At 51.1% G+C, this 15386-nt stretch overlaps 1 protein-coding gene and 1 non-coding gene across 4 annotated transcripts; both read right to left on the reverse strand.

Annotated features, from left to right (window-relative positions):
* Positions 1–2: 2 nt before the first annotated feature.
* Positions 3–12594, reverse strand: TULP1 (TUB like protein 1). 3 transcript variants are annotated; one of them, XM_019738641.2, is made up of 14 exons: positions 12457–12594; positions 12281–12332; positions 11776–11902; positions 11331–11489; positions 10512–10667; positions 9617–9718; positions 9423–9542; positions 8983–9101; positions 5956–6126; positions 5651–5763; positions 4669–4783; positions 4496–4594; positions 2177–2348; positions 3–606 (listed from the first exon to the last, which is right to left on the reverse strand). In XM_019738641.2, exons 1-14 carry the CDS (start codon positions 12501–12503, stop codon positions 473–475), a joined length of 1686 nt encoding a protein of 561 aa, XP_019594200.2. In that variant the 5' UTR covers positions 12504–12594; the 3' UTR covers positions 3–472. The 3 variants fall into 3 exon arrangements, with proteins under 3 accessions (XP_019594200.2, XP_074188946.1, XP_074188947.1); XM_074332845.1 differs by lacking the exons at positions 11776–11902; positions 12281–12332; positions 12457–12594 and having other exon boundaries at positions 10512–10782; positions 11331–11624; XM_074332846.1 differs by lacking the exons at positions 11331–11489; positions 11776–11902; positions 12281–12332; positions 12457–12594 and adding an exon at positions 10970–11101.
* A 2436-nt stretch (positions 12595–15030) lies between these two features.
* LOC141571928 (U6 spliceosomal RNA) lies at positions 15031–15135 on the reverse strand. Its single transcript, XR_012496971.1, has one exon. It is a non-coding gene; the product is annotated as a U6 spliceosomal RNA (small nuclear RNA).
* Between the last annotated feature and the right edge of the window lie 251 nt (positions 15136–15386).

Raw genomic sequence — 15386 nt, forward strand, 5'->3', positions numbered from 1 at the left:
GCTTGGCTTGGGACACGGCTTTATTGGGGATGTGGGTACCCGGCCCTCGTCCCCCGTCACCTAGCCCCTCCTCGGAGCCAGCCCCAGCTCCTCCGAGCCCTAACACGGTCCCGGAGGGGGTTAAAACAACACTGACTACTGCTCCTGGACAGGAAGTGACAGGGGCGTGTGTGTGTGTGTGTGTGTGTGTGTGTGTGTGTGTGTGTGTGTGGAAGCGGCTAGCTCCGCGACCAGATGTGCGGCTCCAACTCCAGATGTTCTTCATCTCCGTCGGACCCTCAGTCTGAGCTCCTCCCCTGTCTCGGCCTGTGCCAGGCTGGGGAGTGGATTGAGGTCACCTGGAGACAGAGAGGGATCACTCTCCGACAAGGGAGGAGTCTTCCGTGGGGGCTTTGGTGAAGGGACCCTGCAAGCCTCCCTAAATCCGTTCCCCAACCCTGGCGGGCTCTGGGAGTGCTGGGGGCTGCTGGGGTCACTCGCAGGCCAGCTTCCCATCGAAACTGGAGAGGGCGATGGCAAAGGCCTGCAGGGCACACAGCGGGTACCGATAGTCTAGAGTGAAGGCGTCCTCCGCCACGCGGCCGAACTGCAGCACGATATAGTCGGCTGTGGACAAAGACAAGGGTGGGGGCGGCTCGAGATCTGGGTGCCCGTCTTGGCAATCAATGGCCTCAACTTTGGGGGAAGTCCAACGTCCGCTCCCTTGCATTGGGGCCCCAATACCGAGCCACCTTCTCAGTTATTCACCCTCCACCCATCCATACCCTTCATATCTCTCCCAACCTGCCCCACCTGCAGCTTTACCATCCATCCGACTGGAAGCCCCTGAGGACAGGGACCCTGCCTTATCTTCTGCTGCCCAGGGCTATGCATGCAACTGCTACTTAAATATAGGAACCTGTCAAACTTCCCCAAGCCTAGATTCCTCCCTTTCCAACGTCTCTGTTGTCTTCTGACGCCATTCCTTCATCTTTCCATCCCCCTCCCCAACCCACTCCAAGTCTCATTGTAGACCATCAGGCCCAATCCCTTGACTAGCCCCCTGGTTCCCTTCCTCATCCAGTGCTCATTCAGCCCCTATCCCAACACCTCCCCCAACATCCATAGGGACAGGAAGTTGCTAAAAAATACCCCCAACCTCAGCAGACCAGGCTCTACCAGATGTGATCTAGAGAGCAGTTATCCAAGGTCTGGGGATGGGTGACACTAAGGGGTACATCCCTAGGATGGAGTGGGAGATCAAGAACTTGCTCAGTGTTAGCTGACCTTGGGAACCTGGAGTCCCTTGGGAGATATCTTTCCATGCCCAGGCTTCCTTACCCTAGTGCAGACCTCTCCCCCAGGCTTGTAACAGGGACATTTTTAGTTAATTATGTTCTTGGTACAGGTTGTTTCCCTAACTCCCTAAGGGCAGGCCTTTGACCTCACTTGAGAGAAAGCAATAGAGTAAGCACTCAGAAATGCTTGATTAATATTCCCTACTCTTAAAAGGTAGCCATCTTGAAGGGGTCAGGAGCTGAGGCACTGGAGCCAGACTACCTGGGTTCTAATTCCGGCTCTACCTCTTACTTGCTGTATGACCTTGGGCAAGTCACTTGACCTCTCTGTGCCAAATAGGGACAACAACAGTATCTTCTTCACAGGGTTGTTGAAATGACTTAATGATTCGATATCTGTAAAGTCTGAGAACAGTGCCTGGCACATAGAAAGTACTGTGTAAGTTTTTGTGAAGTACATTTTGAGGGCTAGTGTAAGTGCCAGGAGGAGCTGAGAGACTCTGGGTAAGGGACTGCCTTGAGGCTCAGCACCCTCTTTGACCACAGAGGGGCCAGGCTGTCAGTGGTTTTCGAACTCCAGTAGCTTAACTCTCCCTTCAACACACTCTTACCCAGAATATCCCAGTATCTACCACAGGGCTCTGGTCGATGCTAGAATGAGGGCCTGGAATAATGAGCCCCAAGACACCTGCTTGGAATATCTGAGGCTCCTGAGAGCGCAGTGTCAACATCCCCAGAGGAAGGAGTAACTTTCTTAGATATTCTGGCTTCAGGGATAAAGGACAGGTCCAGGCCAGTGTGCATGTGTGTCAGAGCGGGAGAAAGATGGTGGGGAAAGGCCTGAGGTCGGGGTCCTGGAGGTGGTGGGAACAGCCTGGTCTGGGCCCTTAGATACTTACGGTCATCGGCGTGGACTATCTGGAAGTTCTTGACTGAGGCCTGGGTGACTCGGCCTTGGAAGTTGAGGGTATAGGAGCCACTGTCTTCGTTCCACACAGGGGGCTTGTTGTGCAGCTCAATGAGGCTCTCCAGCGTCTTGTTCTGCCAGCGCACCAGCAGCCCATCGCTGGCCTGGGGTGCCGGGGGGAGTATCAGGGAGAGGACAGTTAGGGGTGGCTGACATATCTCAGACTGTCAGTCTGGGGAAGGGGCTGTGGGACCTTTGTGTGCCCTTGAGCAGCCTGAATGTCAGCGTCCATTGAGGGTGTGCTTGAGCGCATGCTTGGTCTCTGTGGTGTCCTCATGGATGGGGTGTGCACTGTGAGAATGGGGCTTCACTGTGGGATGCCAAAGTGGGGGGTTGGAAAACGGAAAGTAGCCTCCGACACACAGTGAGTGCTCTGTGCCACTGGTACCCACGGGGTCTTTGGAATGGTTACATGTTGGCATCTGATTACAAGGATGAACCAGACATTCTAGGACCTACAAGGAGCTCACAGTTGAACTTGGAGAGATGACTAGGCAAATAGTGGTTAAAATAAAACGTCCTGAAAGAGAGTTTCTGGAAGAAGCGGTGTCTGTATGAGGATGCTCTTGAGATATTTCTTTCCTGAGTTTCCTTGCCACCTGTTCACATTCATGGCTGAGAGTGAGTCCACTCAAGGTCATGTCCTCCAAGAAGCCTTCCTGACCCCAGGTCTGATTTACATATGTTAGCTCCGAGCTTCCATAACACCTTGCTCTTACCATTTCTACCACTGCATTGTAATAGAATTGAATACTCTAAGGGCAGGCACCATATTTTAGTAACATCTCTGTGCCTCAGTTTCCCTCATAACAGGGTGTTGTGAGGATTACATAAGTTAATAGCGCATGAAGTGTTATTTAGGTCAGTTCCTGGCACAGAGTAAATGCTCAATAAATATCAGATATTGTTTTGATGGTACCTGTTGTGTTGATTTTGGATCTCCAGTGCCTGGTTTAACAAATGATTGTAAAATGAATGAACTGAGATGATGAAGAGAGACCCAAAGCTGCACTGGTAGTTCTTACCGAGCCCAAACACACAGGAGGCCCTGCTACTGGAGGATATGTGTGTTTATTCCAAGCATGGAAGGAGTAAGTGTGGGATCCACAGGCTCCTTAAGACCGGAGTCTCCCATGGCTGATGCCCCACGGGGGGGCTGGGCCTCTGATTATGGTGTGACTTTCCAGCAGGCAAGGATGTGTGATCAGCGGATAGGGTGTTAGTTTTCATTGTAAAAGAGTAAAGTGACATCACTGTGAGTATGGGACATGCCAGGCTGCCCGTCTCTGAAGTGCTGGGCTCAACCGACCCACAGTGCTAAGGAGCAGGACGCAAGACTGACTCTGAAGGAAGACTGACTCTGCGGGACAGCTCTCCATCTTACCCTACACTACACACATGTACAACAATAACAAAAACAACCTTTGCTTTTTAAATATAAGTCAAATCATGTCACTCATTTGCTAAGAACCCTCCTCTGGCTTCCTGTTCCTCTCAGAGTAAAAACCAGTTATACAGGTCCTATCTGCCCCTCACGCTCCCCCTTCTCATCTCATCTCCCTGCAGCCACGCTGGCTACCTGCTGTTCCACAAACCCACGAAGCACCCTCCTGCCTCAGGCAGGGCCTTTGCATCGGCTCTTCCCTCTGCCTGGATGCTCTTTCCCAAGATATCTGCAGGCTTGCTCCCTCACCTCTTTCAAGACTTTGCTCAAGTTCCACCTTCTCAATGAGGCTAACTCTGATCACTGTATTTAATATTGAAACCTACACATACACACACACACACCCCTTTCTTCCCCATTCAACTTTTTCTTTTGTTTCATAGCACTTACCATCTTCTAACATGCTGCATAATTTACTTATTTCTCACAAGTACTCTCTACTGTCTTTCTCCCCTAGAATGCCAGTTCATGAGGGCAGATCTTTGTTTTGCCCGCTGATGTCTTCCAGGTGCCTAGAATAATACTTGGCATTCAATACATGTGTGTTGAATGGATGGATATATCAAGGGATAATTTGATGTAAAATTAAAAAAAAAAAAAGAACCCATTGTGCTTGTTTCAGTGAATTCAATTATAAAAACTCCTAATTCATTACAAAGTTGCCAGAATTAATTTACACTGGAGGGTGGAGTGTGCGCTGGAGGTTGGGGTAGGGTAAACTGAGCCTCCCTCCCCCAGCTCCCCCGCAGTGGGTCACGTAGGGAGCAGGACCCTCAGGGGGAGGGGTCAGGGAGGTGCAGGGCTCACATTTCGGGGCCGGATGGGGACCCTGTCGTTGTCCGCATTCATGCCGGGAATGATGACTGTCAAGCGCCGGGGACCTCGGAAGCCCAGCACGTTGGTTTCCTGGGAGACAGATGCGCATTAGACCGGCCTCTGAAAGGGGCGGGGCCTGCCACCGGGAACAGGTGGAGTCTCACATAGATCACAGCTGCCAGCTCCTGCCGGAGGCTCCCCACATCAGCGCTGCCTCCTCCACGGTGCGGGTTCTGCCCATTGTCAAAGACGGTAAAGCGGTTTCCTAGGAGGTTGGACCTGCAAGGAGGGTACAGCTGGGGGTGGGGCTGAGGGGATTCTATGTCCCTACTCCGAGACCCTTACTCCCAGCCAAGCAGTTTTGAGAGCTCTTTGATCAAGCGTGTCTTAGGACAGAGAATTCATGTCCCCTGCCCCAGGCTTTCCCCCAGAAGGCCTTTTAAAAAGATGGATTTAGGAGACAGAGCTGCGATCAAATCTCAGCTCCACCTCTTACTATGTGACCTTAGAGAAGTTACCTAACCGGTCTGAGCCTTAACACCCCCATCTGCAAAATGGGCATAAGAGCAGTGTTTACCTAATTTGGTTGATAACAGGATTAAATGTGTTAATATTGGAAGTTACTTAGAACTATGCCTGACACATAGATAGACCTTATTTGTATGTGTTTGTTAAATACATACATAAAAGAAATAAGGCTTGACTCTGGGGTCTACTCCCCACCTCTCAGATTTGTGGTGAGGATTATATGAGATATACGGGAAAACGTAGCACAGGGTAGGTGCAAAATATTTGTTCATTCATTCACTTACTAATTGTTTATTGAGTAGCCAATATGTATGTACCAGGTGCTAGGAATTCAACCATGAACAAGACAGGAGTGGCCCTTGTGGAGTTTATGCTCTACTGCAAGTGAGGTCCCTGGACTAGCAGTGTGGCATCACCGGGGTGGTTGTTAGAAGTGTAGAATCTACCCCCACTCCCCACCCCAGAGCCACCGAACCATTTTAATAAGATCCTTAAGTGATCTGTACAAAGCATGAGAGGCCCTGGGCCAGTGTCCAGTGTGGCGGGCACGCTGCAGGCACAGGGGGACAGAGAAGAACGGCCATGGCCCTCTTGCTGCCCCGAGCCTCCCAGCCGCACCTCAGCTTCCCGATGAAATTCTCCCCTCCTCGGGACAGATTGGTAGGGTCACTGGAGATGAGGTAATTGGCTGTCTTGCTCCGTTTCCGTTTCCTGCCAGCCAAGAGGAACACCTGGGGAGAGGTGGAGACAGGTGAGAGGATGGGAAGAGAATCGGGCTGGCACCAGGAGGTGGGTGAGGGGACTGGAAGCCGGTTTGCCTTGCAGCTCCGCCCCACGTCTTGGCCCTAGACCTTCCCTCAGCCTGGGTCCTGGAGCGTCCACCCTCCTTCCTCCTCCCTCTCCCTCCATCTCTCCCCACCCACCTTTTTCTCCGTGTCCAAGTGCAGGAAGTAGGAGGGATACAGGCCCCGATCCATACCCTTCTTGTCCCGGGTTAACCGGCAGCGCACTGTCCGGCCCTGGGGGGCAGGCCGAAGCACGAACTCCCGAGGTTCGTCCACTTCCACGGGTGGGGACAGGGGCCGTTCCTCCTTCTGGGTGGGGCAGAGGGTGCATCAGCCCCAGAGCACTAGCTCCCCTGCCCTTAGCAGGTCCCCAGTGCTGGGACATAGGCAGGGCAGGCAGGACAACTCACCGCTTTCTGGGTGGGGAGAAAACAGAGGCCAGCTGGGGTGTGGCGGGTCCCTCACACTTCCCCAACAGCTCAGCAGGCTGTTAGGAAGCCCTGGGGAGCCCTGCCCTTAATTATTATTTCATTTAGCTTGTAGTTAAGAGCTCACGCTCTCGAGCCAGACACCTGGGTTCAAATCCTGGTTCTACCACTGTCTGTCTGTCACATTTGTGCCCTGACTCAGTTTTTCCATCTGAGAAGTAGATAGGCTGAGGGCTGGATCCCTAGAACAGACCTTACTTAATTTATATGTACATTTAACAAACACTCATATAAAGTCTACTAATGTGCTAGGTAGAGTTCTAAGTACTTTCCGATGACTAACTCATTTAATCCTCTTATCAATATCCACTGAGGTAACTGTCTCCTTTTTCAGATGAAGAAGCTGAGGCTCAGAGAGGTTAAGGAACTTGCCCAAGTCCACACAGTTAGTAAGAGGTGGAACTGGGATTTAATGCTGCCCAGTCTTCTGTTAGATCCAGAGCCTTTAGAAAGACCTTCCTTCATGTGGGTACACTCTCAGGGGTGAACTGAAGTGAGGCTGAAGGTATTGATTGCTGTGTTCTGAGCACATAGCATCGTGGAAGTGTTAGCTTCCACTATGATCATGAGCATATATGTATAGTATATACGCAATGTAGTAGCCAACCACCAAGATGGCCCCCAATGGTCCCTGCCTCCTGGTATGGACACCCATATGTAGTCCCCTCCCACACTGAATCAGGGTTGGTCTTTGTGACCAATAGAATATGGCAGAAGTGATGGGGGTGGTTACTTCAAAGGCGAAGTCCTAAAAGGTACTGTGGCTTCTCCTTGGTCTCTTTCTTGGGCTTGAGAAGGAAGTTGGCTGCCATGTCATACGAACACTCAAGCAGCCCTATGGAGAGGCCTACAGCCAGCAACGATAACAGAGAACCATTTGAGAAGTGGATCTTCCATGTCTAGTCAAGTTTTCAGAATAACTACAGACCCAGATGACATCTTGACTGCAATATCACGTGAAACCCTGAGCCAGAACTACCCTGCTAAGCCACTCCTAGATTTCTGACTCATAAACTAAGAAAACAAATGTTTATTATTATTATTATTATGTTGGAGAGCTTCTCTGTTGGTGAACACATGGAGATTCTGGAAGAATGGCATCTGGCTGCTCCTGAGTTATATCCTTTTTGTATTATATTATTAACATTTATTGGGGTGACAATCGTTAGTAAAATTACATAGGTTTCAAGTGTACAATTCTGTAATACATCATTATATATCACATTGTGTGTTCACCAAAATGTTTATTGTTTTAAGACACTAAATTTTGGGGTGGTTTGTTATACGATAACACATAGGTAATATAATGAGTGAATACATAAGCTAATTTTGCTCATGGAAAAACTAATAATTTGGTTGCATCAGGTCCTAGGGTGGCCTGGCCTGTTGACCCACACTGTCCCTTCTGCTGTCACAAACTGGGTGTTCTTTGCCCTCATGTTCTATCCCTCACAAGAGGGGGAGCCAAGATTCTAATCCCAATTGTCCCAACAGAGGAGAGAAGAGACCGCCAGCCTGGGTGTGTGCACTGGAGGATTAAATGCTCCCAGTGAGCCCCTGGGATGCCCTGACGTGCTGTGGTTGGCCATTGTGGCTGAGGCCGGTCGGTACTGTGTGTGAGATGAGGCTGGGGTCAGGGAGTGAGCCCTTAGCCTGCAGGCAAGTGAGCATCTCCTCCACTCTAGGCTGCTCCAGAAAAGCTTGTGCAACACAAGACTATGTTTGGAATGTGATCTGGAGCAAGCCAGTGCTTATTCAAACTTTTCTACAGCTGGGAATGTGAAGGGTCTACTGTATTGAAGACTGTACTGCAGTTACAGTCCTCCTGGGAGATAATAAACTGGCCTTTCAATTTATACGTCAGTATCTGGCGACCTTGGCTAATGGGAATCAGCCTCCCAAGACCTCACCACTCCTGAACAAGCTAACAAACCCACATAGCGAAGACCAGGCCCTGCCCTCATGGTGATCTCTCCACTTGTGGAAACCAGTTTCTCAAAGACTTGCATCACTTTCTCTCTCCAATTAAATCTCTCTTTCCTGCTTGAGTTTGTGTGTGTTGGTGCCTAAGTTTGTAAGAGCAATATTCAAAATATTTAATAACTTGCTTTGCCCCTGGAGACTGTCCAGACAGAATGGACACTGATAGGCCTGGAGGAGGGTCCTGGAGGCCCCTGGTAGCCAGTGTTAACCCTTTAGTTGCTGGGTGGGGGGGTGTAGCAGAAAACACTTGGGGAGCTCAGAGCAGCAGGATGGAAATATTTTAACAACTCGTACAGCTGGCTATCCGTCAGTTGGTGTGCCCAAGTGTGTGTACACATGTGCCTGTCAGCCTGTGTGCTCCACCTCCCTGGAACAGAAAATGTGTGTCTCTTCATGTGGGGGCATCTCTGGCTGTGTCTGATGGTTAGGCTGCAGGGGGGAGGGCTTCAAGACCAGATGACGGAAGGCCCCTTTGTGGCCAGCCCAATCTAGTGACCCATAACTGCCTCTTCTGTTCTCACAGGTCTGGTGCCCTTTGCCCTCATATCCTGTCACTACAGGGGGAGAGAAGATTCTAACCCCACGTGACTCCATGGCCCCAGCACATAAGGTCCCACACTCTAGTCCCCTCAGCCCAGACCGCTGCCACTGCCCCCCAAAGGGACCTCAGCCTCCCTCCCCTCTGAGACCCAACCTTTTTGCCTTTTCCTTTTGCTTTGCCCTTCTGATTGCTGTTCTTGGTCACCACAGCAGCCACTTCTTCCTCCTCCTCCTCTTCCTCCTTCCTCTCCTCTTCTGAGCCTTTGGGAGTGCCTGGGGAACGGAGCAGAAACAAGCCCGCTAACCCCTTACCCTAGTGGAGTACTTCATGGTTTGTAAAGTGCTTCTAACACCCATGTCTCACGTGAACCCTTCCCACAACCACAAGAGAGTAACCCCATATTACCATTATCAGAGCCTCAGAAAGGCTAAGACACCTGCCTGAGGCCACACAGCTATTAAAATGGTGGTCAAGATGCCCCCGAGTCCTCTGACTCTAGAACCCCCACTCCTTAGGGTACTGCACTGTGCCTCAGCTCTCCACTCCCAGGACTGCCTCTCAATGTCATGGCATGAGAGGCCACTGCCACGCACCTTTCTTCTTTGGAGCTTTATCAGCTGGGCCATCTTTCCTAACCAGAAACATGGCTGCTGGGATCTTCTTCTGCCCTCTGGCCGGGCTCACTGAGGGGTCCTCGCCAGCTTCCCCAGACCCTGTGTGTGTGATGCGAAGAGGTCACAACCCCACCACACTCAGAATACCCTGTTCCTCCAGAGACCAGTCTCACCTTTCTTCTTTGTCTTTCTCATCTTGGTCCCTTCCCCAGCTGGCACTTCCTTCTTCTTAATGCGCTGAGGTTTCAGCGGGGGGACAGGGCTTCCCAGGTTCCCTGGAAATGGAGGGTGGGGGTCAGACAAAGAAAAGCCTGTTGGGGCTGAAGGCCACCTTCCAACCCACTCATCATTCCTTCAGCCCCCAGGGAGGCAGAAGGCCTGACCAGGGCCCAGAGTCTGCCCTCTGCTCGGCTCTTTTCTAACCCTGAGTACAGAAAGGGCTAGATAAACAGCGGGAGTGTAATAAGCAGTTCCTGAATGAATGAATGAATGAATGAATGAATGAATGAATGAATGAACTGAGCCTGTGAATCCCAGCTTCCAGCTCCCAACTCCTGCAGAAAACCTCCCCTGGCCAGTGTTACAGACATGCAGTCTTGCTCCTGCAGACGCCCCAGGTACTAGCTGCCTGTCCACATTTACACCTGACTGTGGCAACTGTAGGGAGAAGTGCCCAGGCCAGAGAGTCACTACGGCATATATTCATTGATTGATTGATTTTTACTGTAATCACTTTGATACTTTTATAAAAAGTATAACAATAATTCATAATCGAGTTAAAAAACAACAACAACAACCACTAAACAGAAATCACAAAGAAAACCCAAATTCTCTGCCTTCCCTGGCTCACAGAGCAGGGGCAGGGGGGATGATGTGATGGGGGGAACACATATTAATCTATGTCCTTAAGGACCATCGTGGGAAGAAACCACCAGAGGAAGAAACTCTCAGGTCCAGGCACTGGGTAACTTGGATGTCCCCACTCGTGTATCAGTGAGACCCCGAGTCCCTCAAGGGCAGGGCTGCTTTCCCCTGTCTGTGTGCTCTCTCTGTACGCTTAACACCCACCTTTGGGACCCTGAGCCTTGGCTCTCCTCTCCTTGATGTCTGCAGAGGGCTCCTGATTAGGGGGCTTTTGGGGAGGCAAAGGGATTTTCTCTTCCTTTTCTTCCACCTCCTCTTCTTCTTCCTCTTCGTGATCCTCCTCTTCCTCGTCCTCCTCCTCTGTAAGTAGAAACTCCTTAGGGGGGCTGAGGTGGGTCCCATTCTTTGGGGGAGCCCAGCCCTTCCACATTGCTGGGAAGAGGTGAGTGAGTGCCAAGGGTAGGAGGCTTCCTTTCTGAAACAGGAACAGGAGGTGGAAAGGAGTTCCAGCAACCTCTCTCAGAGAAATGGGGTGACCCCAAAGTCTTTCGTAGGTCTACACGGGCGAGTAGGCTGGAGTTGGGAGAAAGCTGGGGGGTTGGCAATCGTGTTCTGGGAAAATGTTCTTCTCACCAGGCCCTTCCTCTCTCCGGGAACCTTACCTCCTCCCACATTCTCCTGCGTGTCTCCCAGTTTTCCCTTCTCTGCTGCTCTCATTGCACCTGTTCTGTTTCTCGCTGTCCTTGTTTGTCTGTTTCTGACCTTGACCCAGTCCCATCTGGGTTACCTCTGCCCCCTAGCTGCAGTTTAAGGCAAAACTCTCAACCTCTCTGTGCCTCAGTTTCTCCACCCAGAAAATGGGGGAAAGAACAAGAGAATAAAGGTCTTTTTGGCTCAAAGACAAAGTCAGAGACGTGGAGGCTGTTTTTTCCAGTTTTCTGCCACTGTGTCTGCTATTCCGGTCCAGCCCCTTCCCTCCTCTCCAACCCACCCGGCACCCGCCCTTCCCTCTGTCCCGCTCACCGTCCTCCGCTCCTGGGGCCCTGGCTACCAGAAAAGTTTCCCGGGGGTAGCGCTTCTTGGCTTCCGGATCCCTGAGGAACTTGGTGTAGACGGTCCGCGGCGCCCCGGCTCGGGCCGGCTCCGGGGCGGGGTCCTCCCGCGGCCTCCCCCTCCGCCGGACTGAGCGCAGAAGCGCCGGTCACGCAGCGCCCGGGCCCCTCCTCCCACGGCCCTCCAAGCCTCGGACGCGACCCCTCCGACTCCTCACTCTGGGGGCTCCCCTGGGCTCTGTTTCCACCTTCGACACCCCTACCCCGGCTTTCGTTCATCCCTCCACACCCCGCACCGCACCTCTGCCCCTGCCGCGCTCCCCCCTTCCGTCCCCCTCGTCCTGCTCCCCAAGGAGGGCTCCAGAAATCAGCATCACCCTCGCCCGCCCTCGGTTCCTCCCTCCCTCGTCCCTCACCCTGGGGGGCGCCCCCGGCCTCGGCCCCCCGCCAGCCTCCAGGTCTCCGGGGCTTGGATCCCGCAGGGCAGGGGGACTCAGGGGCTTCCGTCCTTTTCTTCTTCAACTTCTGTCCCCTGGCGGATTGCTGCAGAGTTGGGGGGTCAAGAGGAAGAAGAAGGAAAGGGGACCTCGGATGGCTACCTGTCACCGTCTAATCCCTTGAGCCGCCAGAAATAACCGCGGATTATCCGGAGGAGAACTGCAGCCTCCTTCGTGGGATGAGGAAGGGTGATTCCCTCCCATGCATCATGGCCACCTCCAATGTCCCCAAACCCAGATTCCTCCCCTGGACACCCCCTGCCCCCAAACACCCGTTTACTCCAAAAAACAAAAAAACAAAAAAAACTCCAGGGAAGCGTCCCCCAGACGTTGCTGAGGAGAGCCTCCCCTCCCAAATCTCCTCCCTTGCGTGGGTTTACAGTGGGGGATCTTTCTGCCTCGTTTCCGAGCAAGGGTGACATACCTGCTTTGGGCGCCGCTGGACCTCTGGGCTCCTGCCTTCCTCCTCATGCCCGCTGAGGGTAGCAAAGGAATCAATCCGTCTCCCACCCATTTTCCTGCCCCTCCCACCCCCTCCATCTGGGTTCCCCAGGGTTCAGGGAGTCGGGGGCGGGGGGGGGGGGGGGGGGACTTCCCGACCTGTCCGAGGCCCACACTTCCCGGAGGATGTCGTCCTGCAGCGGCATGGTGCATTCGCCCGTCACACCCCTTCTGTGGCCAACCTGCAGCTCTCGGAGGCTTGCTGCTTGCCCCAGCTAATCCGGGCTCAACTCCCCCCGCCCCCACCGGCTGGCTCAAGAACGTGGGGGCCTGGCCGCGCTGTGAGGGTGCTCAGGCCTGCGACCTCCGCCCCCACTTGGCCCAGTCTAGGAGGAAAGAGGCTGAATCCCCAAGTTCTCAGGCCCCCAGCAGCCTGAAGGACAGCGTCACTATACCAGTCCCCCTTCCCCCCACCACCAGGCTTGGAATTAGAGGTACCCATTTGTAACTGTCAGTGGTCAAAGGGGGGGTGTGGGAAGAAAATATTAGATCTGATCTAATATTTTTCATTAAAAAACACTTATTTTTTATTAAAAAGAACTAGAATTTACTAATATTTAATATATATGGATTGACAGAAGAATGCGTATATATTTTATAAAGAAAGGTGCTTATATTGTAGGTGTACACTAAAATACTTTTTACTTATAGGGGACATGGCTTTTTAAACTTTAGAGACCAGGGATATAGTGTTGGTGTGATTACTATCATGGGGGAGGTTTGGAACTGCCTAGAGGCTTCCTGAAGCCTGATCTAAAACTTGAAAGATGAGTAGGAATTCCACAGGCAACGAAAAAAGGGCTCTCTGGAAAGGGGACAGAGAGATAAAAACCTGGAGGTTGGAAATAGCCAGATATGTTCAAAGGTCTGTCATCTCACCCCTGAGCCCAAGCCCTGCACTCTGCTACTTAAGAGCTGAACATTCCTGGATGACTTAGCCTCTCTGGGCCTCCATGTGTCCATCTATAAAATGGTTTTGATAACAGTACCGATTGGAAGGCGTACTGTGCAGATTGCATGAGATGACAGACGGAAAACTGCATACAGTGAGCGCTCCATAATTGGCAATTACGTGCCCCTTTTCAGAGCACTTCCACTTAATTTCTGTCTCCCCAGCATTTACAACACAGCTTGATTCATGACTGGGGTTCCTGTTTTGACTGAGTAAATTAATGAGCACATTCTTCACTTCATTTGATTCTCACAAGAGTCCAGTGGGATAGGTAAGGTACAGATTATCTCCATTTTATAGGTGGAGAAACTGAGGCTCAGTGAAGTGAACTGACTTGCTCAGTGTCAGCCAGATCATAAAGTTCCTGAGCCAGGGCTTGAATCCAGGCCTGTCTGCTGTCAGAGCTTTTGCCCCTAACCTTTGCTTATTTCGTGCGTTGCAAGGTAGAGATGGGGATTGAATGAAAGGGTCAGTCTTTTTGTCTTTCTTCACTTCCTTGGTCCACTTGACCCAGATTTGTCATAATTAATCTTTCCAAATGCTACTTCTTTAGTTGACACCTTTGCTCAGAAACATTCACTGGCTCCCTACTGCCTAAGGTTCAGGTTTCAATGTGCTGGGTTGGCTTTCAAGGCTGTCCCTGATCTGGCCCCAAGCTGCCATTCTAACTACAGGGATGTCTCAAACCCTGCTCTTCAGCCATATAGGTTTATGTACTGCTTTTATGCTTTTTGTCCTCTATGACTTTGCTCAAGCTGTTCCCTCTTGGAATGCCCTCATGATTTGACAAAACCTGGCCAACTCTAAGTAGCTCTCAAGTTCCTGCCTCCAAGATTCCTCAGTCCTCAGTTGCCTCTGAATGTATAATAATAATAATAATAACAACAACAACAACAACATTTATTGACCTCCTACTGTGTGTCGGGCCGCTTGCTCCCATTCCCTCTCCACCCTCACAATAATATTTATGAGGCAGACATGAATACATTGTTATTAAAGGTGAGGAAACTCAAGGCTGAAAGTTGCTCAACAAATATTTCCTGGGCAATGACTACGTGCCAAGCACTGATCATTCAGTGATAGACAAAAGGATATAGTTCCTGCCCTCATGGAGTTTACATTCTTGTGAGAAAGATAGTAAAGACATAAATACACAATTAGTTATAATAATCTCATTATTATTAATTGTAATAAATGCCAAGAAGGAAAAGAACTGGATTCCATGAGAATAGCAGGTGGGATCCGGTCTGGACTTACAGACAGAAAAGGCTGTCTGAGAGGAGCATTTTTATTTTTATTTATTTATCTTTTTTATAGAATTGGAATTGGTTCCTTTATGGAAAAACTGAAAATACAATAAAAATGAAAATTAAACCAGTTTTTAAAAATTGAGCCCCTGGAGTTTCTACCTCCTGCCTCTGGACCTCCAGGGGGAAGAGGCCCTGACCCAGGGCAGCAAAAGGATGAGGGCTTTCTGCTCCTCCTCTTCCCCCATTCTATTCCCATCTTTATCTCCATAGTGGGGGCTCCCGGGAGAAAACAACCTGGGTAGGAGAGCAGGGACCTAAGGCCCCGTGGCCCGGGGAGGGAGGCTTGTATGCCCCCAGCCCCAAAGCTCCCGGCCTGTGGTGTGGGCATGGCAGGGCCCCTCCTGGCCAGACCCAGTTGGGGTTGGGGCTATTAGCTCCAGATCTTGAGGAAGGAGTCCCAGGAGCCTGTGGAAAAATATGGAACGCTTCACGAATTTGCGTGTCATCCTTGCATAGGGGTCATGCTAATCTTCTTTGTATGATTCCAATTTTAGTATATGTGTGGCTGAAGCAAGCATGAGGGGGGAATTTTTAAATTGAGACCTGAAAGATTTCAAAAAGGGAGAAAGAATTCCACACATAAGGCACAGCTTATGCAAAATGTTTCCAGGCAGCAAAGAACTTGGCACAATGGAGCAGTACCAGCCCCTGGACCAGGACGAGAGTTGCCCTGCCTAAGACCCTCACTTCAGAGGGGTCCTGAGGATCTGAAACTCCAAACAAACACATAAGCGAGAACCACAGGGCACCTGGGCCTCAGCGCTGCC

The sequence above is a fragment of the Rhinolophus sinicus genome, linkage group LG05 (assembly GCF_036562045.2).
Source record: "Rhinolophus sinicus isolate RSC01 linkage group LG05, ASM3656204v1, whole genome shotgun sequence".
Lineage (NCBI taxonomy): Eukaryota > Metazoa > Chordata > Mammalia > Chiroptera > Rhinolophidae > Rhinolophus > Rhinolophus sinicus.